Source organism: Lissotriton helveticus, chromosome 12, assembly GCF_964261635.1.
Source record: "Lissotriton helveticus chromosome 12, aLisHel1.1, whole genome shotgun sequence".
NCBI classification, from domain to species: Eukaryota; Metazoa; Chordata; class Amphibia; order Caudata; family Salamandridae; genus Lissotriton; species Lissotriton helveticus.
Window position 1 is genome coordinate 613,488,285 of NC_136073.1, and position 27,481 is coordinate 613,515,765.

At 44.5% G+C, this 27,481-nt stretch overlaps 1 protein-coding gene across 1 annotated transcript in view; it reads left to right on the forward strand.

The window, feature by feature from the left end:
• Window positions 1-27,481, forward strand: part of LOC144798389 (E3 ubiquitin-protein ligase TRIM39-like) — a 231,881-nt gene that overhangs the window by 138,848 nt on the left and 65,552 nt on the right. Inside the window, exon 4 of the mRNA XM_078669229.1 lies at window positions 18,634-18,656. Coding sequence (XP_078525355.1) covers window positions 18,634-18,656 — 23 coding nt within the window. The remainder of the gene's footprint in view (window positions 1-18,633; window positions 18,657-27,481) is intronic.

Here is a 27,481-nt window from a genome sequence, read left to right on the forward strand (position 1 = left end):
ACCTGCCGGGAGCTAGCCGTGCCCGCATTCGTGGAGAAGTATGTATCTATAGTGTCGGACAGGGAGGACCGGAAAACCGAGTCCTCAAGGAGATCAGGGATTAGTCGCCAGGTCGGTATGGGGGCCAGCCTCCTACCCCACTGCCATGTAATTTCCACGGGGCTATGGTCCGATAACGTTTTCCCCATGTGTTGAGTCTGGACAATCAGTGCTGTAAGGGACCTGGAGCAGAAAACATGATCGATTCTGGTGTGAAGCTGGTGGGGAGGGGAGAAAAAGGTGTATTCCCTTTCCATAGGGTAAATGCTACGCCACACATCTGCCAAATCCCAACCCTCAGCCCAATTCGCAAGCGCAGCAGCCTGTTTCCTGCTCTCAGTAGCCTGTAAGGGGGGATGTGACCTATCCAGCAGAACATCAAGTACAGCATTAAAATCACCCCCTATTATCCAGCGAAGGTCAGCCCAGTCTGCAAGCACCCCGTTGACAGTGGACAGAAATTCCGACTGGATCGTATTAGGCGAGTACATACATCCCACGACAACTGCCTCCCCATCCAACAGACCCCGCACAAATACATAGCGACCCTCCTTATCAACCCGTTGCTCCAGCAGCTGAAAGGGGAGAGAGCCACGGATCCAAATTGCCGCCCCCCTGGAGAATGCGGAATATGAGGTAGCATAAAGCTGTCCTCTCCATTTCTTTCGCAATTTCACCGCTTCAGCAGCGTTCAAATGTGTCTCCTGCAAGCAAGCAATCTGTGTCCCCCTCCGGTTGAGTTGTGCAAGGATTCTATGTCGTTTATGCACCGATCCCATGCCACGCACATTCCAGGTGCACAAATGGTAATTGTTAAGAGGTCCCATCCCCATCTGTGCGGTGTGGCAAAGTGTAACAACTGGGTGACCCCACATGTCCTGCTGTGCTAAAATATGAGAGTGTCTCGCAAACAAGTAACCCCTGAACAAAAAGGTCCCTGAGCCAACGTACCCAGGAGCCAAACCATGGTGTCCAACGTGGGCACAATACAGTCAAGTACGTGTGCATACCGGGGGGTGGTGGACCTCCGTCGATTGGCACTGAACTGTCTGCGTGGGCATGAGAGCCCACAATACAATGGATCCCTTCACATACAACCCACCATATGTGAGGGAGGGGATTAGACATACGTTACCACCTGGAGAGAAGTAATCGTATCGTGGTTCAGAACTCTGCAGCCATCTGGGCCGTGATCTTCGGGAAAAGTTGCAGGCTGTCAACTGAACCAGACACCTCAGTGCGAGTGTCAGTGGTGACGGTGAGTCTGTCTCCGGTTGCTCCCGCGTCGTGGGCAGCCAGTGCCGCCTCAGTTAGACGCTGATGTGTGGATGATGACGTTTGGTCTGCCGCCTGGCGTCCGAGTGTATGCGCCGCCTCCGATGCTCCACGTGATGAGTGATGTCCAGGGCTGTGAGCGTCGTTCCGTCGTCCTGGCGAGTCCCCGCAGGTGTCACTGTGGTGGCCTGTGAACTGGTCCCGCGATGCCGCCGGAGTCAGGGCGACCTCCATCCATTCTGTCGCTTCCTCAGGCGAGTCAAAAAATGGGACTTGTTGTTATCTAGGATTTTGAGCCGAGCAGGGAACAAAAGTGCATATTTCATGTTCCTGTCACGCAATTTGCGTTTCACCCCCATGAAGGTGGATCTGGCCCGCTGCACAGTGGGCGTGAAATCAGGGTAGACCGAGATAGTCTTGTCCTCGAAGCGTATTGGCGCTTCCTCCCTGGCCGCCCGGAGGACAGTGTCACGGTCTTTGAAATGGAGGAGACGGGCGATCAGTGGGCGCGGGGGTGCCCCAGTTTGTGGGGGCCGTGATGGCATCCTGTGCGCCCTTTCCACACTGTAGAAGGCGGTGATGTCTCTCTGGCCCACCAGCTTCCTAAGCCAATCCTCCACAAACTGCGTGGGGTCTCTTCCTTCGCTTCTCTCCAGAATGCCCAGGATGCGGACGTTGTTGCGGCGGGCACGTCCTTCCGCCTCGTCCACCCTCCCCCACAGCTGCTTCAGTTGCTTCTCCACGTTTTCTAGTTTCGCGGAGTGTTCCGTTTGCTGCGGGATAATGTCGTCTAGCGCTATTTTTTGCTCCGCCACACGATCCGCCAATTTGTTGTGGTCCGCCTTAAGTAAGGATAGGCCGGTCGCCATATTGTCTATGCGCAATTCTAGCGCTTCGCGCGTCGCGCGTATTTCATTCAGGATCAGATCTAGCTTGGCGTCTTGAGACCCCTTACCGGTCGGCGGGATGATGTCCATATTGGAGGAGGCTAGTGGGTCCTCCGAACCCGTGGACTGCACGTCCGTTCGGGCGCCCCGGTCCTGAGGCTTGCCCTTCGTCCTGCCCATAGACCTTGTTAGCAAGGTGGCGCTGTAGTAGAGGCAGCAGCCCGCCGTGTCCCCTCTGAATGTACGGCAGTGGTTATGGCCTGACCACTATGTACTGCAGAGAGGTAGATGCAGCGTAGATCCCAGAGCTGGCATGGGTGGTGCAGGATACCCAGATGAGGCGTCAACGCAGGGTGGGTCGGTGCGCCACTGGTGCCTCGGTGAGGTCCGCAGAGGCGGTGAGGGGGGCAAGGGTGGTGTGAACCAGATCGTTGCAAAGCGAGTGTGTCGTGGCTGCCGAGAGCGCAGTCAGGTCTGGGCTGCAGCGCTGCAAGAAGGCGCCAAAGCGCGAGGCGCACCACCCCTGCACAGGCCCCCACACCCGTGAGCTGCTGGTCTCCAATGTCCGCCGCCTTGTTTCATGCGGCCGGCTCTGATCCTCTGAATGGCGGGCCCGTGGCAAGTGAGGCAAGACTGCCAGGGTCCGAGGGTCTCCACTTTGCCCCAACGTAATGACAAGATGGCGTCAGGATGTTCTCAATGCCAGCCAGATCCGCTCTGTGACCCTGGTAGCCTGTGCGGGACAATGCTGGTTTGCGGCGCCGGCTGTGCCGTGTGTGCCGCCTGTTCTGCGTTCTTTGACCCAGTGGTGGCAACGCCGGAGCCCCGCTAATCAATTGGACGGGCTGGGGGGACAGCACGGAGGCGCTCCCGCGCCTCGGAGGGGCTGCGCAGCAATGTGGACAGCCTGTGTTGTAGCAGCCGAGGGGAGGGGGGGGCAACGGAGCCCTAGCGGGGGGTGAGGACTCCGTATCGCACCCCGCGGTACTGGTCAGCGAAGCGGCAGCAGTCCAATCCTGGGTCCCGATTGGACCGCGAAGGAGGATGGGGTAGGCCGGTCAGGCCGATCACCCGAGGCCGGGGCTTCACCTCGGTCAGCAGGCCGCAACAGGGTCCGTCGGCAGAACCTTCCACAGGAGCGGTCCCAGAGGGGCTACGTGGCACCGTTACACGCCGCCTGTCACCGGAGACAACCTGGGTGGGAAGCAGGCGGGTTGCAGGCAGGGGATCACAGGATAATCAGCTGGTGTTCAGGGCATAGGACGGAGCTGGCAAACTACACGTCCACCATCAACGGCTCCAGGCCACGCCCCCCCAGGATGCGATTCATCTTTAACTCTAAGTCATTCTTCTTCGACTCACCGGGGGAGGTCTTTGCATGGACTGATGAACACCCACATCTCTGACCACATACACCTCCGTCAAGGGAATCTGACTCTTCCCAGAGCTCACAGCACAACAGGTCTCTCAAGACCAAATCTAAAAGGCGCCACAGATCCAGCTACGACAGGCGGTCCTCAAGCCCAGATTATATCACCTGAGCAGTTAAATTGTGCCATGGCGGCAAAACCTGCTAGTTATAAGCCTCTTCTCACTGAGACTATATTTGTGGTTAATGTCCTTTGAACGGGCGTGGACGCCCAGCCACTGAGTGTCTGCGCCCCAGACTTTTTATCCCTCAACGTTAATGTTTTGTGGGTGGGTTGGGTATTGTTGGCGTAGGGGCCTGGCATCCCCCTGCTGGGGTACGGTGAACCGTACCCCACGACAAATGTTCCTAGTTTTCGGAAGTGTCAGGTAGGGGGAGGCGGTATTTTGGGGAACCAAGTTATAAAGTTGTTGGATATACAGACTTTCTTTCTAGACTCAGACTGTGCCGTCATCTGTGTCTCTGTAGGCATAGTAAGGATACTGTCTGACAGTCCACCTTATGGGGACCTCACAGTGATTTCGTGGAATGTCAGGAGACTTCTCAATAAGATTAAATGAGGCGCGGTCCTACGTCAAGCCAAACGCTTTGGGGCCAACATACTCCTCCAGGAGACTCACCTCCTGGGTACCAAAACCCCCTGTCTTGCCAGATTCGGGTTCCACCAGGTATATCACACAGGATTAACCAGAGGGTCACGAGGCACGGCCATCCTAATTCACCGCAGAGTCCCCTTCCAACACTCACACAGCTGGGTAGATGCTTGGGGCAGGTTTGTCCCGATCACAGGCACACTCCACGGGGAACATATCACCCTAGGCAGTATTTATCCCCTTCCCACCATTAGGAGCCACATTTGTTGACAGGGTCTCCAGACTTTGCGGGGATCTGCCGGGGGTCTTCACCCTCCTGGGCAGCGACTGGAATGACACCATGGGCCCCGCTGACAGGCAGCATAGCACAGACGGTCCTTCACCAGGGGGTCCCTCTAAACTGAATATCCTGGCATCCACCCTAGGCTGGGACGATGTATGGCGGGCAAACCACCCCACTGAGCTCGATTTCAAATTTTTGTCGACGGTGCACAGCTCCCAATCCCACCTTGATCACTTCTTTACGTCTCATCCATTTCTACATAGGGTTTCACAGGTCACACATCTTCCTAGAGGGCTCTCGAATCACTCTCCGATATCTTTAAAATTACACACCACCTCCCGTAGACCCCCCTTTAGGTGGCTGATATCCCCATGGCATCTCAGAAACCCAGACTATCAGGACATGCTACATACGGCAATAGTGGAATATCTCGACACGAACGTCGCTTCCGCTCTCTCTAAATGTATCCTCTGGGAGGCTCTGAAGCCCACTATTCGTGGTGCTGAAATCAGCCATCTGACGAAGGAGAAGCACACACAGCAAGATACAACTCAACTTAGCCCCCAGCCCATCTCTTCGGCGCAATTTGCTACACACGCAATCAGAAATACAACAATATCTACTGGAGGAAGCCAAGGAGATATGGGTGACATCACAAAACAGGATATACCAGTGGGGTGATAAGTTGAGTTAAATGCTCCACAGGTTTTGCCAATCTGACAAATCGCCCGCAGTGGTCCCAACCATACATGATGCGGGAGGAGGCCTATGCTCTTCGCCAGGCCAGGTGGCTCGGGAGTTCGCCCGGCACTTCTCCTCATTATATGACAGTCGCAAGCAACTTTCTGAGCCCAAATAGCTGAATTTCTTACAGACATCCCACCACGTAGACTCGCCGACTGTGTGCAAGACCATTTAGATACCCCTATCACGCTTGATGAGCTGACCGGGGCCTTCCACGCTCTCCATCCAGGGTGGGCCCCTGGACCCAATGGGTTCTCTATGGAGTTCTTAAGACCAAATGTGAATATACTAGGCCCTCACCTACTGGCTGCCTTACAAGATGCACACAAACCGGGTATCATACCTCGGGATTGGAGACATGAGGAGATAGTCTTGTTCCTTAAACAAGGGTGCCCCCCGGAGGACCCATCATCGTATTGCCCAATTTCTCTCATTAACTTTGAGCCCAAGTTACTAGGACAGGTCCTAGCTGATCGTCTTCGGACGTGTGTGACAGACCTAATTCACCCTGACCAATCGGGCTTTATACCCCACAGGGCCACCCGCCATAATATACGGAGAGTACATAACACCCTAGAGATGGCCCCCACATTGGGGCGCCCAGCAGCCCTGTTATTAGCCGACATAGATAAAGTGTTTGACTCACTCAGTTGAGTCTATCTGTTGCAGTTACTCAAGGCGGTAAACTTCGGTCCTCGCTTTCTAGCATATGTCTGGTTACTTTACACTAGCTTAACTGCTTCTGTTTGTATAGCAGGGCATCATTCTGATCCACTCCCCATCCGCAGAGGTTCAAGGCAGGGCTGTACCCTTTCCCCGCTACTGGAACCCTTGGCGGCCTGGCTTCGTGGGAACCCGGTGCTCCATGGGTTTGAATGGTCCCAATCACACTCAGACTGCATCGCGTTATATGCGGACGATGTCCTCTTCTTTATGACGGATCTGTGGTTCTCCAGACCACGTATCCTACAAATCCTTAGATTGTTCGGGGAAACTACTGGCCTACATATCAACCCTGCCAAATCTGTGCTCTTCCCAGTATGCGGCAATCAGGGACGGGGCACCAGGGTGACATTGCTGTCTCACGGGACAGATGGTTTCAAATATTTGGGCATCTTCATATCACCAAGCCCTAAGATCTCGTGGGCCAACAATATCAGCTCACTGCTCACGAGCCTCACTAGTGAAACAACAATATGGTCCTCCCTTCCACTATCATGATATGGTCGATCTGCCATCTTCAAGATGGTCTCCTTACCCAGAATTCTCTATAGACTGCAAAACTTCCCTTACAAGATTCCGCGCTCCTGGTTTGCGCAAGTAAATGCCATACTTAATACATTTCTCTAGAACGGCGGTGTGATAAGAGTAGCGCTACGCAAATGCACAGTTCACATATTGTGAGGGAATTGCAGCGGCAGACGTCTATACGTACTATGTCGCCTCTCATGTCCTGATAAATGAATGGTGGTACAACTCCTCAATTGACCCGGCTTTCGCACTCGAGCAAGCTGCAATGGGGTGGACTCCCCTTCTTCCAGCCCCTCTATCGTCCAGACTCCCTGGAGCTGTTACCCTCAACAAGTAAAGTGGTCATACAGCTCTGATCGGACACGGTCAAGCAGATGGGGTGGCTTGGGACACTAACTCAAAGAATCCCCTGTGGCACGGTACATACCTCCGTCCGGTGGCAGCCTTGCGGGGTTTCCGTGGTAGGGATCTCTAACTGGGTGATGTGATGCGGGGTACTACACTGAAATCCTTCCATCAACTCCAAGTAGATTTTCAACTGCATAAGACCCAGTTCTTCAAATACCTCCAACTCCGCCATGCTCTGACCCCCCCCTGATCCAGAACCTGGAGTCCCTACCGGAATTGCATCCTCTTGAAGGGCACCTTTTAATGGGATATTTAGGCCTACACCAAATCAGACAAATCTATCAAACACTGACCACTCACACCGACTTCCCTCGACAAGACCAGACACGCGTGGCAGGAGGACATTCCCGACCTGACCGGCGACGACTGGGCAGAGGTCCTAGAACACCACAACCGCGCATATTATACTCAAACCAGGCTCTGGAAGATGGGCTCCATCTAATCCCCTGCATGCATACGATGCGACGGAGAAGGAGGGACATTTCTCCAAACAGTCTGTGGCTGCTCTGAGTTGCAACCCTTCTGGCGCAAGGTATCCTCCTGCCTCAGTGAGGTATTATCATGGGAACTCCCATATGTTATGTTATGTTATGTTATTTATTACTTGTAAAGCGCGCATACGCCCAAGGGCTTCTTGGCGCAACTCTTCCTCTTGCATATTACGGATGGGATAGGGGCAATAAATATAAGCAACATTTACTCTTTTTGGCCCTTACTATCGTCAAACGCAAGATCGCACAGCTATGGAAAGGGACCCCCCCCACCCCCGACTTTAGGCAAGTGGAAGGCAGAGCTAGATAAATGTTTGGGTGCGGAGATTGCAGTGTTTCTGGCACATGGTTGCCCCCATAAGCACTGGAAGATCTGGACTCGCTGGGCAGAGTATCGTGGGATCGAGCTCCCTCCCCTACCATCCCTGGACCCCTGACCGAAATTACCACATAGGTATAATCCTCTGGATATAATCACTCTACACTACACAATTGTTTGTCATTCTGTGACCATATCTTAGATATAGAAACGCGTCTCTGAAATTGTATGCATAATGTTTTGGTTGTATTTCCCTGCATCCGGTATAACCAAATAAAATGTGCTTTAAAAAAAAAATCATAACCAAACTTAAAATAAATAGTTTAACAAATACATTTAAAGAGGGCTAGTTACATAAAGTGCATAGTATTGTAGGCAAGATAATTGTTCATTGTTGGCTGCAAGTGCATGAGTCTGATATTAAACAGGCAGGGACATTAATTTCCTTGCAAGTAATCTGTTCACCAAGTCAATAAATTTGATGAACCTAACAACAGCATGACAGAACTCGCCACACTAGCTAAAAAGGAAAAAAACATTCAGTAACATTAGCCTGCGCTCATGGATTTGGCTTGTACAGGTGCAAAGCATCAAACTTCGTGTGTTTCTGGGTAGCCTGAGCAAAGTCGACAAATCTGGTTGACGTGCCTTTCCTTCTATTTGGGCATGAAGTCTAAAGAAGGTAGTAGGCCAAATCAGAGCTGTTTTAGTCTGGTTTTGTAGTGTGCTTTAAAAATCTTGCCTAAATAGTCTTGGATTCCATGGATATTATATGAATGTATTCCTGACCAAAGATGGCTTCTTCTGCTGAGCTTCTGCTTGTCTGTTCATTTGGCAGCTTTTTGGTTGCCTGTGTGGCAGATTCTGATATCATAAGCCTTTCATACCTTCTAGTTTCAGACATGCAGACAACATAATAGCCAATGAGTGTTTTTGTTGGTAAGGCCAGTTTGAATTTCTGCCAAATAAAGTTCTTCAGAGTGAAATTGCGTGCATGTTTCAATGTACACGCGTATTTTAGAAAAGCTGCTTTTTGGGCCACTTGTTCCAGTAAATTGAATTCTTACCTTATTCGTGCTCGTGGAAGTCGGAAGAATGACCAGTGATTTTACTTTGAGTGTTTTAAAGGAGAAAGCTGAATCTGTCAGAGAAGGCTTCCATTCCATATGCCATGGTGGGAATAAGTGCTGCTTTGATTACCTTATCGGTATGAGTGACTAGTTTCTTATTTTCGTAGAGATAAAAAAACAAATCGATAGGAAGAGGCTTTTGGCTTTAGGGAGTTCAAATTTTGGGGGAGCCCCTTTGATCGTCCTACCACACCCTCAAATATTTGCATTTATTATTTTTACTTAGCACCAATTCTCCAAATACCAAGATTCGTTCCTAATTAACTTCCTCCCAAAGATTACTCTATTTGTTTTTTTGAGGTCAACTGCCATTTAATTTGTTGTGCAGTATTAGTTCAGAACCCTAGCAGCCTCCGAAAGCCAAGGGCAGTTTGATTTAAAAAGACCACTTTGTCCGCACGCTAAAGGAGAGCTGATTCTGTACAAGTTGAATAATATCGGGGCATGGACTAATCTTTGTTTTATTTTAGCGGATATCCTCCATTTGCCCCAAGCTTAACGCGTACCTAGGTATCGGAATATAATAATTAAATGGCGTGTAAGAGATGGTTTGGGATATTTTGCCATGCAAATGTTTTTCCATAGTATGTTCCTATTATAATGATGGAATGCTTTACTAAAAGCCACCAAGCAGGAATATAGGAGCTGGCCCTTTATCTACTTTTTGATGGGCATTGATAATGCAACAAAGTTATCAGTCGTCTTGCATTGGTTTAAAGCCAGTTTGATTAAACGGAATCAAGTTATTACTTTGTGCCCATATCTATAGCTCTTTTAGGAGAAGGGAAGCATGGTACTTGCACTCCGCATCCAACAGTGCTGTCAGGCAGTAGCTGTTCGGGCTAACTTTTTTTTATAGATTGGTTGCAAGGGTGAGCCTCGCCATGATAGCGGAATTGTTGAACTCATTGGCAATATTCAAATAGTTTGTTGAAGAATTGTGCCCAATGATCAGAGTTGTGCTTGTAAAAGGCGGGTGGGAGGCCATTAGGACCACGGTGCTGGCCGCTTTACTTCTCTTAATGCACTCTTTGATTTGGTTACTATTATAAAGAAGTTCTTTAGAATCATGTACTGTTCTGAGATATTGGCTTTTGCTGGGTTCTTCAATCTATTTTACGTTGGACGGTGGGCCACTTATGTGATCTCTTCATTTCCCTCCTGTTACTTGGCATTGGCTCTGATAATCCACAAACAGTAAGCTGATATGCTTTATTCAAGCTTCTTGTGGAACAATATTCCCATACAAGTGGCTAGGGCCCTTACTCAGACGTTGAATGGTCAGCCAGAATTGTATTATTTGAATCTGCTCAGAGGTAGCCATAGTGCCACAAATCCAAGATCATACCATACTATGAAAAGAGTGTTACGTTGAGTCATTCATCTTCTTTTCACAAAGCATAGCATAATTTTATTTGTAAGGAGTGAATTCTGCAATATATAGGAGCTGAAGGGTTATTTTTTCTCGACAGTCCTTCAATAAACATTCCCTGCACTTTCGCTGTCAGTTTCTGTTTATCCTTTCTATAAAGTGGGCAGAAAGGTTTTACTTCTTTTCTGTAACAATTCCACCTACCGGTAGGCTCTGATAAGGGCTTATTTTAGTTGATTAAAAATGTTCTGCGCCTTCATATTGGAATGGGTTCTGCTATTCACTGTGGTCAGATGCTTTTTTAAGCTTTAATTCTGGCAGCAAAAACCGTTTCCATAAAATAAATTGTCAACGAAAAACGATAAAGAGTGTACTTGTTGAATATGGAAGCAAAATTGATTACAATGATAAAGAATTACATTTTGATTACTTGCAATCATCAGTTAGAAATTAGAGATACAGTGCATAAGCATCATTAAAGAATAAAAGCGGAAACCGATGGTAATAATGAAAATTTTAAATCAGGTGATCCCACTGCTCCATAATGAAAGTACCTCTGTAGTAGGTGCACAAATGGAGACCTAGATTAACAAAGATGGGTGGTAGTTTGTACACAGATATGAGTTATTATATTAGGATACAACCATGGTATGATGATTATGATTATGGGATTACAAAGGCATATATGCATGATTATGGGATTACAAAGGCATATATGCATTTACATTATCTGCGTTTGAAACTGGGTATAGAAAACAAAATCAGAGAATGAAAAAGACATAGATAACAGCTGATATGAAAGTAACCATGCTAAAATCTGTTAGTGAGAATGGAATTAAAGGAGCATTGGAGCAAAGAAAGATTGATGTTACTGGAGTTTGAAAGCACACTGATTGTGACCAGAGTATAAAGCAAGGACAGATTGAAAGATTAGATTAAAAGTGAAGACACCGAGTGGAATTGTGAAAGTTTAAAAGCAAGAGTAAATTGGACACAGCAGTGTCTGACATTTGGTGTCATGAGAGATTGTATTTACCAAGTGAGGTAAAATATTGGGATAAGAGTAGGTGTGACATATTTTCTGTTGTTGGCATCAAATGTTCTTTAAAATACTAGCAATTCATTTATTTAAGTATTCCACATTTTATATAGCACACCTTTACCCATTATAGGCAGTGGTGAGCTAGGGAGAATAAGTATAATAAGTTAGAACTTACATTATACTCAGCATCAAAGGAAGAACACAAACATGCGTGTCGGCAGACGTTGCATTAAGAGGAAGAGATGGGAATTGAAGGCAGTTGTGGAGGGGGTGAGGAAAGGAGAGAAAGAAAGTAACCATAGTTTGGACTGTGTTAAGTTAGAAGGAGAGCAGTGGAGACAAAGAGGAAAAGGGCAATAGAAAAAGGGAAATTATAGATCGAGTTAGAATTTAAACATGGTTGTTTCAGTGGAAATGAAGGACATCTTCAAGATGCCTGGTGTCTTTCGCGAAATAGTTCCATACTGCTGAGCTGCACCAGAGAAGGACTGTGTGGTAGGTTAGTGGGATTTGCAATTCTTGTAAATCGTCATCCCTTGATTTTCTAGTACAGCAGAAAATGATGGCATATTCCCTCAGAAGTAAATTTAGTCATTATGAATATTTGGGCTATGATATGAAAATACATTTTCCTTATGTTTTTTTCCAGACAGTATCTTAGAATAAATTGACTTTGGTATTGGGAAAGCCAGCCCTGACAAATTTGAAAAAGCCTTTCTGCCCTCTACTTAGGATCTGAGCAGCAGCTGTAAAATGCACACCCTGCTATTTAATTAGAGGAAAAGGCAATTTGCAGTATCAAAGCTGGCAGCATATTGGCAATAAGAGTGTGTGTACCCCTCCCCCATTGTCATTCCCACAGACAGGCAAAGTAGCCCCTTGTATCCATCTTCTTTGTATGCCTGCCTGCAATTGCTTACCTGCAATTATATGCTTTCTGCTTGGGTAAGTAAACATTCAATATGTAGTGCTACTTTTTCTTAGGTACACCTTTGATGTACATTTACATGGAGTCTAAGGTCTGGTCCAGTTAAATACTTTCAGTCCGAGAAAAGGAGAATATCGCCAACAAACGTCTACATTTTGCATGTTCTGTCCTTGGTATAGGATGCCATACCAATAACATATCAAGGGATTCTACTCAATAGACGACTGTCCACGGTAAAATGTTTACATTAGCATTTGTAAAGAATTCCAAAACCAATATTGTTATTTTGTACAATGTACTTACAATATAAATACTTTGAAGATTTGCGTCTTCATTAGTATGAATTGCCATGTTTTTATAGTGAATATTCAGTGATAGAATGGGAACCCTTTGACTGCAGTGAATACCCCTTTGTGACTAGCTTACTGCACATAGAAGGAATATATTGGGGCCTTAGATAGTATTTGAAAATATGTTCATCTTGGTACACAACACCTATGTGTTTGACTTTTCCCATAGATTTCCATCTTGGGAATTTCTTGCACTGTATGAGAGAAACTGTTAGTTGGTTTACAGTTATATGACTCTTGAATAGTTATTATATGGTCATTAATTGTCCTTAAACGAACCAATTCCTTAATTCTAACACATTCAGGTGGCTGAGATGTGCATGTAAGTATATGTGCATAAGAAGAGGAAGAGAAACCTTATGTTCATATGTGGGGGAAAAAGTTATGCCGATCGTTGACTGAATAAAAAAGAAAGAAGGGTAAATAAGAAGAGAGGTAGGACAAGGCTGGAAGAGTGTGCAGAAAATGAAAGATTTAAGTTTTGGGAAAGCAAAGAGAGGCAGGATTCAGACCGTTTCTGTGCCCAGGGTGTTGCCATGGGTAATGGGAAATTATATGCTATCCTTGTTCAAAAACTGGAGATGTCATATGTGTGGTTGTATTTTATGGTGTAGTAGGCTTCAGCCATCTATTGTCCATCAATAAACCTTTCGTTGGAAAAGACAACTCTGATCCTATGCTTATTGAAGGCTGGAGAAACTGATTTATTCCTGCAACCTTCATATCTGGCAGAAAAATGTATTCCATACAACACCGTCCGTACCCTTAGGTCCGGCAATCAGCTTCTCCTTCGAGTGCCCACTGTGAAAAAGACAAGTCAGGGCGGTAAAGCCCTGTCAGTGGTCGGTCCTGCTCTATGGAATAAACTCCCTCTTCAGCTCAGGCAATGTTCGGACCATCTAACTTTCAGGAAAAGGCTGAAAACGTTCCTGTTCCTGATTTAGCTTCCTCTTTTTTATTGTCCTCTTTCCTTCCATCAGCCACTGGCGTGTGAGCGCAGAGATACTCCTTCGGGAGTCAATTCAAGCGCGGTATAAACCCATAAATAAATAAATAAATAAATAAACCAGACAACAGTGCCAGGACATTGTGGGCCTGCACCAGGTAGGGTGCATTTTCTCCATCTTCACCATTTATGCTAGTTCAGAATTGGGGCCTTCCACATCACAGAAGCTTGACATGCATCAGGCATCAGACTTACATTGGGACACCAGACTCATGTGATGAACTCTATTGTGTGGCAGTAAAATATTTATTGTGTGCACTGTTTAAAAGTCCTCATTGGTGGGGGTGGGAATTTCTTTGCACAGCAGATTCCCACTGATGACACGGACCTTCAAAGACCTGCATATAAAATCATCAGTGTGTACCCCACAGTAGATGAACCGAAAGGCATTAAATAAGCATTAGGTCGTACTTTTAAATCCAACTTTTTGGTAGAAGTACATTTAGATCTTATTCAAGACATGGAGGTGAATGCTATTAATTAAACTTCTTATCACTCAGCTCCAAAGTGCAATATGACAATTCAGAATTATTAGGGTAGTTAAAAATAAAACAAATAAAGGCAGATTTGGCAGCATTAATACGGATTCTACCAGTGCCCATATGCTTCTCCTTTGACAAGCCCTTGCTAGTCGCTATGCCATGTTAGATATGCCCACACTGCTCCACATTCACCTTAAACACCAAGTCATGATGTTAATTTTAGACAATATGTGTTCGGAACTCCTTTATAGAGCTGGTAACATGCAGAGTGTCTAGATACAATGGTTTTTAAATGTTCTTTGCCCAATGAAAGTATGTCCTCATAATCTATAAAAGGTAATCTTGGTCTGAATGCTGTGTCCCATTGTGAACAGTTGCATATCATGGGTAAAACAGTACAATTTTTTATGTGGAATGAGTGTGATACTGTTCAACACAGCACCTACCATTGTTACGTTTGGCACTAACCAGTGCTTTTTCCTCACTGCAGGAGCATATTTGGGGGAGGGTGTTTCCATTGCTGAGGCTAAATTAATAACAGCGATCCTATAATCTGACACATAAGAATGTGTAGAAATCCTAATGAGGATTGAGGCTGAGGAATTCCCAATAAGTGTCCTTTGTATTGTGCATCTCCAACTAATGTTTTCTTAAAATAACTATCTGTGATGAACCACAAAACCTGCAGAAGAAGCGGGCGAAAACGATTCAATAATAGGTAATCATTCCTCCGAGGCAAAGAGGATGCGTCTGCATATTAAGACAGTGACTCAGACTGGGTGAAGGATGAGAAAATAACAAATACTGGTCTTTGAGGGGCTGTTTGGATAGTGAATTCCTGCCACAATAACATCTCTAAAATTAAGTTGAATATGATATAAATGGATGGATCAGAAGAAGTTTTTGACACTGTGTGAGAAGTTGGCCTTGTATACACTGTCCACTAATTAAAGTGGGCACCTTGCACCAGTCCAAACAACCCTTATGGTGATTTAAGAGTTCAAAGATAACCTTAGAGAACTATCCAGTTGGTAGCGGTGGAGAGCAGCCTTCAGGCTTAGTCTTGAAGGAATGTTAAGCAGCTTGTTTTACCAGAATGCAACCTTATAGTATTGGTTAAATGAAAGGAGAACCACACAGTAGTTATAAAAATATGTATTTATTAATATAACACTCTCTAGTACGTCACAGTATCTGCTACACACAGATGAACACATAGCACACAATACTGTAGCACAGAAACAATAGTAAATAGCACTAGTACACAGTGGGCTCCAAGGGGACACCAAACCATATACTGAAATAGTGGTATAAGAACACGACCCGAGTCAAGACAGTGTCTAGAGAATGTAGAATCGCTGGGACCCCAAGGAACTACCCAAGGTGAGTAAGTTGGGACCCCACGGAGGATGGATGCAGTGTGGGAATACGACCGCTTGCGCCTTACAATTCTATGGGAGAGTTGCGGTTGAAGTTTTAATGTTTAAGGACCCTTCCCAATGGATTATGAGAAAGCCCTTTGGATCATAGGAGGTTGAAGAGCCACCCCATCTGTGGATACCATAGTACCAGAGCTACCTATCCCAGGGAAGCTGGGTGCATAGGGCTGAAGTGGTGTCGGAAACCGCTGTCGATCTCAATGGAGGACTTCAAGGAAGAGCCACTGCACGCAAGAAGAAAAGTGTCCATTGGAATACAAAGGTGGATTCGGGATGAAGAGTACTTGAAAGCATTGGAGACAAAGTCTGGGTCACTCAGGAGTGACCAGGGGCTCGGTAGACGAATGCCCACTGATGTCGTTTGCATCAGGTGCATTGAGGGGGTTCTTGACTCTGCAGCCACCGGGACTAGGAGACGCCAAGGACAACCAGGAGCTGGATACGAGCTGTCCCACAAACATATTTGAGTGCTGAGGGGTCTGTGTCCAGCTGGAGCAGCAACAAGCCTTGGCAGCGGAAACCCGTGAAGATTTTCAAGAAAAGTTACTGTTCAGACCAGCAAGGTCCAGGCGACTCACCAAACACAGGGGAGTCGGGGCAAGCCTGGAGCAACCAGGGGAGACCAAGAAAAACAGTGTTGACCCTCAAGAGACCCACAGGCCAGCGGCACAGGAGTTGCGAGGGGACCTCAAGCAGATTTACAAAACAACAGTCCAAGGAGGCCCAAATTCTCTGGTGGAAATGATGCCAGAGGTCGGGGTTACTCGGAGCCCAGTACACTTGGTTTGGGAACGCCAACAAGCATATGCACTTGCATAAGTACGCGGTGCACAGGGGTATGGGTATTGCAGCTCCCATGAGGGATTCTGACCTCAAACTTGGTGAGAGGGCAGCTTGGACCTCGAGGGACTTGGAAACCCACCTCCTGTGTTGCTCGAGCCTTTGGAGTCCGTAGGAGCTCAGGAGCAGCAGACTGGTCAATCTCGATGGGGTGCCTGCGGTTGCAGGGGAGGGACTCCTTTATTCCAAGGGAGATATCTTCGGTTGTCCTTGATGCTCCACAGGTCCTACATATGGCCTGTCTGGGTGAGGGTGTTTCCATAGCTGAGGCTAAATTATTAACAGTGATCCTATAATCTGACACATAAGAATGTGTAGAAATCCTAATGAGGATTGAGGCTAAGGAATTCTCAATACGTGTCTTTTGTATTGTGCATCTCCAACTAATGTTTTCTTAAAATAACAATCTGTGCTGAACCACAAAACCTGCAGAAGAAGTGGGCGAAAACAATTCAATAATAGATAATCATTCCTCAGAGGCAAAGCATATTAAGACAGTGACTCAGACTGGGTGAAAGATGAGAAAATAACAAATACTGGTTTTTGAGGGGCTGTTTGGATAGTGAATTCCTGCCACAATAACATCTCTAAAATTAAGTTGAATATGGCGCACGGACACAGACGATGCTGCAGACTGAGTGGGAGACAAAGTCGGCCCAAACGAAGTACAGCAAAGTCCAAAGTGTCCAGACGGTCGAAGTTCATTGGTTTCTGGTTCAGAATCGTATCCACATCGAATCTCGGGTCCTACAGCCAGGTAAGCCCTTATGTACCCACGGGAGAGGGTTGGACAGATTCAGGGGACCCTCCCAGCAGAAGATCTGGACAGTGGGGAGGTAACTCCCATGTTCCTTGTCCAGTTTCACGCCAGAGAAGGAGCCAACGGCTCCCGTGACTGATTTGAACTGGACTATGCACAGGGACACCAAATGTGCCCCTCATGCAGACTTTCGGTCACTGGCAAGTGCACCCACCCAGGCCTAATAAACTAATTCCTGTCTGGAAGGTGGTCACATCTCCCTGTGGCAGGATGCCTATTGTTCTGCTTTCCCCTGCTCTTTCCTAAACACTGTTTTGGCTAATTATGATGGGGGTAAATGACTTAGTTTTCATAGAAAGGATACTTTATCTGGGAGGAATTCAGCATTTTAGGCGGGAGACTGGATTAGACAGATGATTGTAGGGGCTGATGCCAATTAAGGTAGAATCCTTGTCTTGTAGTAGAAAATTTACTTTGTCTAATAGGAGGGAGACTGGGTCTACAAGAAGGTTGAGTCTTAAATGTGCTAGAAGGTGGAAGATGGATCTGATATGTGGAGAGAGTTTGGATCTGACAGGTAAACATTGATTATCAGAAAGCTAGATCTGAAAGAAGGACTGGAGTTAGATCTGACATAGGGAATATGGATCTGATGTCATGATTGTGCCTGGATACAATAAAAGGAAGGCAGTATTGAATAGCAGGAGGGATGCTAAATATCAAAGGTAATACACTGGATGTGATAGAAAACTTGAGTGAGAAGCATAATAGAACCATCTGTTACGAGGGTATATTGCATAGAAGGCAGAACCCTGAATCTGATGAAAGAGGCGAGGCTGTGCTGGATGACATGGAGGAGGCTAGATCTGATATTAGTCAGATATTATGATATTTCTTATTTTATAAGGCAATTTTGTAGGTTGGACCGAGCTCTAAGGGCTATCTAAATTCTTTAAAGAGCATTCTAAACGTGAGAAGGTATATGTAAACCAGTAAGGTGCCTGGGTTCTGCATCAGCAAGAAATACAGAAATTCTTGGAAGGATTTTTTTTGGACTTACACTTTTTATTTGTATTCGGAAATAAAACTTATGAAGATAAAACTATTTGCCTAGAGCCACAAAAAAGCTCGGATAAGAACTTAGATTTCCAGGGTGAAGAGTATAGGCATTAGACTCAATCTCCTTCCATAGCAGACTGGTGGTGGAAGGCTTATTCGGATGGAATATAAGAGGCTGATTAATGTAAAAAAGTCAATTTAGAAGAAACTGCTGAATGACATAGAAGGCTGGATTTGATAATATGTCGGAAGCTGCATTCAGTAAAGGTAAGATATTGAATCTGATAATGACATGATCTGATAGAACACTGAGAAAGTATGAAATTAATGTTCCACCTTTTCTAACCTTTTTTTTCTTGTATATCTTCTGTCATGTTTTTATGTGAAAATGCATGCTTTCTTGAAAATGGGTTGAATTTTTTTAATTGTAAGATATCTATGATAAAAGGTCAATGCTAACCTAAATTTAAAAGTTGTAACTTCCATTTTCTCCTTGTTTTATTTAGGATATTAAAAACACAATGAAAAGGTATGTTTTCTCTTTTATCATTCACTCGCTTTCCTATTTCTTTTCTTTCCTGTTGAGTTTATTCGTACAAATATAGGCATGTGTTTGTGTGTTCATAGAAATAGTTTCAACTTTGGTTTAGATACTGTCAAACATAGACTTACAGTTGATCCAGTGGGTTAACTAGAGTCCCGTGAGACATGAAGGAACATGACAAACTATGAACATTCATGTCTTATGTTACATCCTGTGACCCAGTATAGGAAGTAATGAGTCTGTTATAATGTTGCTGCTTCCTGTGCACTAGAGTGACAGACACAATGAGATTTTATGTATATAAAATAAAGGCAAACCCAATAGAGATCGATTGTGCACTGTTGATGCACACATGTGTAGACTGATTACCAGCACACTCTACATTCACACTAAAGCCCCCCACGCAAGCTGAGCAAAGTAGATTTATGAGTCTATGCATTCAAGCTGACTGCCCTACAGGCAAGCATGCGGTCACACACCCGTGCACACATAAATAACATCTAATACATACATGTCTGTACACAGACAATGCAGAGATGAATATACCGATGCCGACTCCGCAAATAAATAAATGTGTGTCTATATGCGTTAGTTAACATATACAAGTATGGATGGATGCATGCAAACACAAATGTTTCATTGTATGACTTTTTTTTTTGGGCTTTGAATAGAAAGTTATGGCAATACATAGTTCGAAAATTATACAGAAAGTTAACATAAATTGATACACGATACAAATATACACAAAAAAAGAGGAAAAGAAACAGCAAAAAGGGACAAAGAGCAAATAACAAACATAAACGATAATCAAAAACCAGAAATTCATCCTAACCAATCCGTGACAGGAGCCCATATTCTGCGACACATTTCCTGTCTTCTCGGGCCTTTTACTCTGTACATGGCTGACTTCATATTATATGTTGCCAATAGTTGAGCCCTCCAGTTAATAAAAGTGGGATAATCCGGACTAATCCAATGTAAAGTTATACATGCCCTAAAAATAGACATAGCAATGAACAGAAAACCTCGCTCGGGTTTACTACGAAGGAGACCATTTTGTGACTGATCGACCCCCCCCAAATCACTAAAGCAGGTGTTAAAGTTAGGGCTTTATCAGTGATTTGAACAAGAAACCGCTCGACATCTTCAATATACTTTGCTAGCTCAGGACAGGAGAAAAACATATGTATTGTATCCGCCGCCCAGGTCCCACATCTACTACACAAGTTCCCACGATGATTAGACCATTTACCAATTTTGCCAGGAGTATAATACAAGTTGAAAGCGGCCATATAAAATTGGGACCTTAAGCTACCAGTAATTAATGTCTGGTCGGCCAACTCGAAGGAGACCGCCAGATCGGTCCCTTCTTGATCAAATTTCCTGTCCAACTTATCATTTTGAACAATTAAATCATCAGGCAACTCAGAAATGAGAGTTTGATATATAGACCCAATCTTGCATCTCTTCTCAATGTGCCCCACCAGCGGGATACTCTCAAACATATCTGCTCTAACTGTCACATGCTGTAAAAGAAAGCTCCTCAGTTGTAAACATTTTTTAACATGTCTGGTGGGAAGGCCATACTTGGCTTGAAGATCTGAAAAAGAAGCAAATTGGTCCCCCTCAAAAATATCACCCAGACCTTAATCCCCCGAATACCCCAGATGAAAGTAATCGAGTCCTGAAAAATCGAGGGCAAGAGGCCATAGGAGATAAGAGGAGTGTATGCATTAATGGTTGGGATACCAAATCGTCTGCGGATTATTTTCCAGACCGAAAAGGTAGATTGTATAATCTTGAATTTAACTTTCTTGTAATAGCTTGGTTCGATGTTGCTGACCAAGCAATTAGAAGCGCCCCCCCCAAGGAGTAGCTCAAAAATTGAAGGTCTGGCAAATTCTGGCGCCATGGTCTTCCCACCTGATATTAGCAGCCCCATGTGCTGCAGAGGTGCAGCCCAATGATATAACAGCAAAGAGGGCATACCCCATCCGCCCCTTAATCTGGGAAGTATTAGCCACTTCGACGCTCTTCTTGCTTTGTGATAGCCCCACAAAAACCTTGAGCAAGCCCTTTCAGCGCTCGAGATACAATACATTGGGAATTCAATGGGGATAGAGCGAAATAAATATAAGAATTTTGGAAATATTGTCATCTTTATTACATTGGAGCGACCATGGAGTGAGAGATGAAGATGGTCCAGTCTCTCCAATGATTGATTTACCTCTTTAACGATCGGTGGCATATTAATTTGCAAACACAAATGTTTATTGTATGACTCAATAGATGAATATGTGTATATATATATATATATATCATCACACAAAAGTTACCACACTGGAAGAAGCCACAGGTAACTGCAAATTGTTCCGTTTATTTTATGGCATCTGCATTCTATGTAAAATCAGAAATTAACATTCTCACAGTTCAGACTGCCAGACCGGTTTCAAGAATTGTTCTCCCTTCCTCAATGGCGTGCTGTGGATGAAACGCCGAGTTTCACGTGCACTAATGATTATTAAAGATCCTGCCCCCATGGGCGTGGCTGTATGCACAGCCTGCTGGTCTCTGTAGTGCTACGTGTTTTTTTACTCCAGTGAGTTCGTTATTCAAACACAGTCAATGAAATTAATTTTAAACAAACCCATGTGGGTTAGAAGTTCACTCTTCCTTAAACACGAATGTCTCATTCAAATGCCATTTGGAAATCACCTCCCTTTCACGGTGGCACCTTCTATATGCAAAAAAGAAGGAGAGAACTCTGGGTAGTTCCCAAGTTTAGGTGGAAGGCAGCTCCTGTATAGAGCACCCTCAACACCAGTGACACTCTAAATTTGCTCACCTCAAATGTCTGCTTTTCTATGTATGGCTCAATAGATGAATATATATATATATATATATATATATATAAAACGCTACACATCTCCTCTCCTTCCAAGAAAGACACAGCACTCACGGGGGAGAGTCTAGATTTTATTTAGACTCTCAAACGCACCAGACGCGTTTCGGCATTCGCCTTCATCGGTAGTACGAGGGCGCGCCAGAAACGGCCATATTTTATTGTTTACATTGTGATCACATCATAAGCATTAACATAAACGAAGGACTAATGTATTTACACAAAATTAGGCGCCATCTTGGAACAGAGTGAAAAACAGAGTGAAAAACCGAAGTATATACATCAGAGTCCAAATATATACAGTGTCCCAATCGTTTGCCATATTGTTAATAAAACTATAATTCATTATTACGATCACATTCGATATAGGCAAACGGTCCACTCTATTCTCGCCCTAGATGGGCTACTCGATATCGTGCCCCGCTAGTTCATCACGCCCTGGATGGGCATTAGTTCCCATACACAGTCCCACAATTTCAGAAGTGCTACAAATCCTAAATTAAATATACCCCCCCAAAAAATAAATTAAATTAAATAAAAATGATTAATTATTAGTATTCAATCTCGCTGCCAAATGGAAATTACAACCTCACATACAAATCCTATAATCCTATGGATACCGTGCTCATCTCCTCTATTTACATATATGTGTCATCTTATGTTCCTGAACTATGATTACAGTTTGACTAATACCTGGTTCCCTTTCTTTTGTCTCTGCCAAAGGTGAAACCCTTCCTAGGAGTAAAGAGCCCTTTACCCCAAATGCACTGCCATTTCCTCATTACTATTTAATCCCCCAGGCGTTTTAGTACATAAATCGATAATATACCTCGATTCTAACCTTCTTAATCTCATAGTACTATCCCCTCCCCTTACACTTTCTGGGACATGGTCTATGGCAAAGAAGGTTATCAGGTCACTTCTACTTTTATGGAATTTCTCGAAGTGCCTGGCCACTGGGTATGTTGCATCACATTTACTGTTTGCACGTAGATGTTCTAAAATGCGGATTTTAGTCTGATGGATCGTGCTACCGATATACCGCAGCCCACACGGGCAGGTTAAGCAGTATATGGTATAGGGAGTGCTACAGGTCAGAAATTTTCTAATCCACCTAGTTGTCTCGCCTACTTGGTACGATCAGATTTTCTTGCTATTCCTGCAAGCTTTGCACCTTCCACACGGAAAAAATCCGTGGGGTGCTTCACCAAATTGTTTGGGTATCGTACGTATGAAGTGGCTCTTCGTAAGTGTATCCCTTAGGGCTCTCGCTCGTCTAAAGGTCAACATAGGACGTGTAGGTAAATCCGTCCCAATAATGGGATCCGTCTGCAGTAAGTTCCAGTTTTTTCTCAGGACAGTTCTTAACATCCCTACTCCACTGGAGTAAGTTGTTATCATTCTGAACGGATTTTCTTTTTCTGTACCTGTTTTCTGTTTAAAAAGTTCTACTCTGGATTTCTCTTGTACCTTACAGAGAGAGTTACTGAGCGTTTTACTGTAGTAACCCCTAGTTCTAAATCTAGAAATGCTAGCTTCTGCATGGATCTTAAAATCTTCCTCTGTGCTGCAATTTCTTTTAATCATGAGTAGTTCCCTATAGGGAATACTCTGGATTAATCTAGGTGGGTGACTGCTTGTTGAATGCAAGATAGAATTCCCAGCTGTGGGTTTGCGATACAGCCTAGTGTTCAATTGCCCCTCCTTCACTACTATTTCTAGATCCAGAAAGTTCACATTCTTACACCTGATTTCCGCTGTGAATTTCAAATTGTAATCATTTCTGTTCAACTTATTCACATATTGGGTAGCTGACTGTTCTGATCCCCTACATATGACGAAGAGATCGTCTATGTACCTGTACCAGGCCACGATGTTCTGTGTATATTCCCCATTGGTAGCGGCCCAGGCTACTTGCTCCTCCCACCAGCCCACGAAAAGATTCGCGAAACTTGGGGAGAAGCAGGTGCCCATAGCCACGCCCACAAGTTGTTTATAATGTTGCTCCTGGTACAGGAAGATGTTATTCTCCAAGCTGAATGACAAGAATTCTAGCAACATGCAATTATGTTCTGAGAATTTCGCTAATCTTGTGTCAAGAAAGCTCTTTATAGCTCTCAAACCGTCTGCATGCCCTATATTAGTATACAGGCTGGCTATATCTATAACCAGCATGCAACCCCCTTCTCGCCACACAAGTTTCTCTATGTGTACAAGAAAGTCCTTTGTGTCTCTAATATAGCTGCGTAGGGTTTTTACAAAATCTGTCAAAAAATAGTCAATATATACAGACAAATGTTCCAATAAGCTACCTTGTGCACTCACGATAGGCCTTCCCGGGGGTTTAGTGTTGTCCTTATGTACTTTTGGTAGATGGTAAAAACTTGGAGTCAAGGGGTTTACACACCTCAGATATAGATACTCCTCAGTTTCCAATAGACCTTTGTCGTACCACTTCCGCAACATCTGATGGCAATCCGTAATGCTCTTTACATATTCACACTTCTCGATCTTTGCATAACAATTGCCATACCTTAGCTGTCGCATTGCCTCCTCATTGTATGCTTCATAAGTTTGCAACACTATGTTTCCCCCTTTGTCCGAAGGTTTCACAATGATATTTGTGTCATCTTGAATGTTTTTGATTGCTTTCCAATGTCCCAGGGATAGATTGGACTTGTTGTTACTTTCTTTTTTTCTCCATTTGAGTAATTCTTTAGACACTGTATCCACAAACACATCAATATTGTCATTGGGCATCTGGGGGATAAAGGTGGATGCCGGTTTGAATGGACTATCCCCCCCCCACTTGTTCAATTCCTGTGGTGGCCATGATATCACTAGTGTCTTGACTTCCATTCTCCATCCCTAATTCTTTCAAGATCTGCAATGCGGGAAGGTCATGCCCATTCAGGATATCCATTTCGCTTCCAGGTTTGCTCCTCTTAGTGTCTTTCTTCGGAGGCAACTTATACAATTTATGCAATTTCAGTTTTCGTGAGAATTTGAATAGGTTAATTTTAGTCTACATATATTCCAACTGCTTTTGAGGACAGAATGAAAGTCCCAGTTTCAATACATGTTGCTCTTCTTTTGTAAGTGTTCTGGGAGTCAGATTGATAATTGTTAAATTGTTCTTTGGGACACTCCATCGCATCTATCTCCGCTTGTTGTATCGCTTGCTCCTGGTTACGGGTGGTGAGAAGTTGCTTTTTACGCCACTTGCCTCCCCTCCGCGTTGGTCGCCTCTTTGCTGGTCTGGAGGTTTGCCTCTTCCTCCCTTCTGCCATGTCTGCCTTAATATTTGAAATTCCTCGTGAAAAGGGAGTTTCCTTGCCCCTGATGAGCCGGAGGCGCCATTCTTGTCCCGTGTTTGCTCTGTTTCAGATCATTCTGATTCCGTTGTGTCCCCATGTTCACTTACCTGAGTCATGCCTCTTTTATTCACCAACGCTTGTATTGGTGCATCATAGCACTTGGCGAAGGTCAATACCCTCCCCATTTCGTAGTCCCGCTCATCGCGTTCATACTTTTCTTGTTTCCGTTGTCTAATCTTGTCTTCATAGGTTTTCAGCCTTTTACCCATTGCTGCACGATACTCCTCCTGTTTCTGTTTGTCTTCATTTTTACCGATCTCTTTCTCCAGTTCCGCAATTGCCTTTCTTGCTTTGTCATGGTCGCTCCAAGCGAACTTAATCAGGATCTTCAACATCCCCTGACATGAGCCCGCCGTACACTCCGACCATTCCTCCAACAGTTGAGGGTCGTAATTTTCATAAGCGGGGACTGTATAAATGCGGAGCCCCCTCGGGACTCTGCCCACTTCCACATAGTTCTGTAAGGAAGTTGTCTCCCACCACTTCCTTACTTCTCGTTCATACAGACCCTCCAGGCACGTAAACTGGTTTGCTAGCGATGTTCCTCCTTTTGGGTCACCTTCTTTTCTGGTGATGCCACTCTGTGATCGTTTTTTAAATACATTTGAAGCCGCCTCCTGGCGATCCGTGTCACTATACATTGTATAGTGTTGCCCCGCTGGGCATTCCCCGGGGCCTCAATAGCGCTCCCGGTTACCCCCTCGTGTTACCGCCAAACTGTTGTCTGCTCCAGCAGTCCTCATGCGCTCTGGGACTGCCTCTTTCGTAACCTCCTCAGATGTATCTGCTTCGTTTGCGCGGCGGTGCATGAAACATAAATCTTCGCTCCTCCTGCACCTACTCATGCATTCTCACACGGGTGCTGTATGCGGGGGGTGCTCCTGCAAATATAACGCTACACGTCTCCTCTCCTTCCAAGAAAGACACAGCACTCACGGGGGAGAGTCTAGATTTTTTTTTAGACTCTCAAATGCACCAGACGTGTTTCGGCATTCGCCTTCATCGGTAGTACGAGGGCGCGCCAGAAACGGCCATATTTTATTGTTTACATAGTGATCACGTCATAAGCATTAACATAAACGAAGGACTAATGTATTTACGCAAAATTAGGCACCATCTTGGAACAGAGTGAAAAACAGAGTGAAAAACCAAAGTATATACATCAGAGTCCAAATATATACAGTGTCCCAATCGTTTGCCATATTGTTAATAAAACTATAATAAAATGATTACGATCCCTAGATGGGCTACGCGATATCGAGTAGCCCATCTAGGGCGAGAATAGAGTGGACCGTTTGCTTATATCGAATGTGATCGTAATAATGAATTGCCGCTTATTTTCCTAACCATAGAGATATGCGTTTACTTTGATTTCTCTGTCTGCAAAAGTTGGAGGATTTTGTAAATTGAATTATCTGATTATCTTGCTAAGATACAGAAGTTAAAAGGTAAAGCTATGGGATATCAGTATTTTTCTACCACATAACAACATTTAAATTCCTGGAAAATAACTGTACAAATATTTCAAACTATTGGAAAGCCCAAATAAACCACATTTTTTTTAATTCTGAAGAGAGATGGAACCAAAGATTTAATCAGAATCAAAATAAATCAAGAGACATAGGGACTGATTCACAAAGGGGAACTTACATGTTTGTGTACGTTTACTATTTTTTTGCTATTCATAAACTACAAGTTAATAGCAAGTTTATAACTGTGGAGACTCTGCTGTCGGGTCCGAGAAATCAACACCTAAAAAGATAGGCATGTCCTGCTTGTGCACTATGCAGTTTCAGTAGTAAAACTGCTTGTGAGCGTGAATTTTGTGGAAATTTTAATGGAAATGTTTCTGTCTGTAAACGATGTTGCACTACCACACCTTGCTTTAATAATATATTTGTGACATTTTGCTCTAGAATGCACCACTGGCTATACACTCTTACTACTCTTCTGCTGAATGGGTTTGCTGATTTGCATTTGTATGATGCTTGGATTTTTTAAAGGTTCTTTGACTTCAGTGAAATAACATTGATGGCATCACACCCGCTCCGAAATTTGCTCCACCATTACTGTGTGTGTGTGTATGTAGGTGTTCAACAGTATGTAAAATCGAGACCTATTTGCTTTGTCGGTGCTCACTGTACAATGGCATCCAATTGAGCTAACTTTTGTATTCTAAATATAAACAAAAAAGATGATGGCTCTTCCCTAAATGTTCATGATTTCATTTTCACTGATGAAATCCTCATTGTTTTAACCAGATCTAGTCTTTCTCTCTCATGCAGGTTGGTAAACTTACCCACACTTTATACCCAGTCGTTGTCTTTGTAAAGTTCCATGTTTCTCACAGCCTTCAATGTGATGAATGCTAATTTTTTCTTTACATTTTAACATTGTTTTAATAATTGATTACAATACATGTGCACTCTTATGGTGCCCTTTCTAATTTATTTAGTCTTCTAACTTTACTTTCTATAAACTGATATTAAAGTTGCACCACATTCCAATTTGTGTACAATCAACTCAATTTG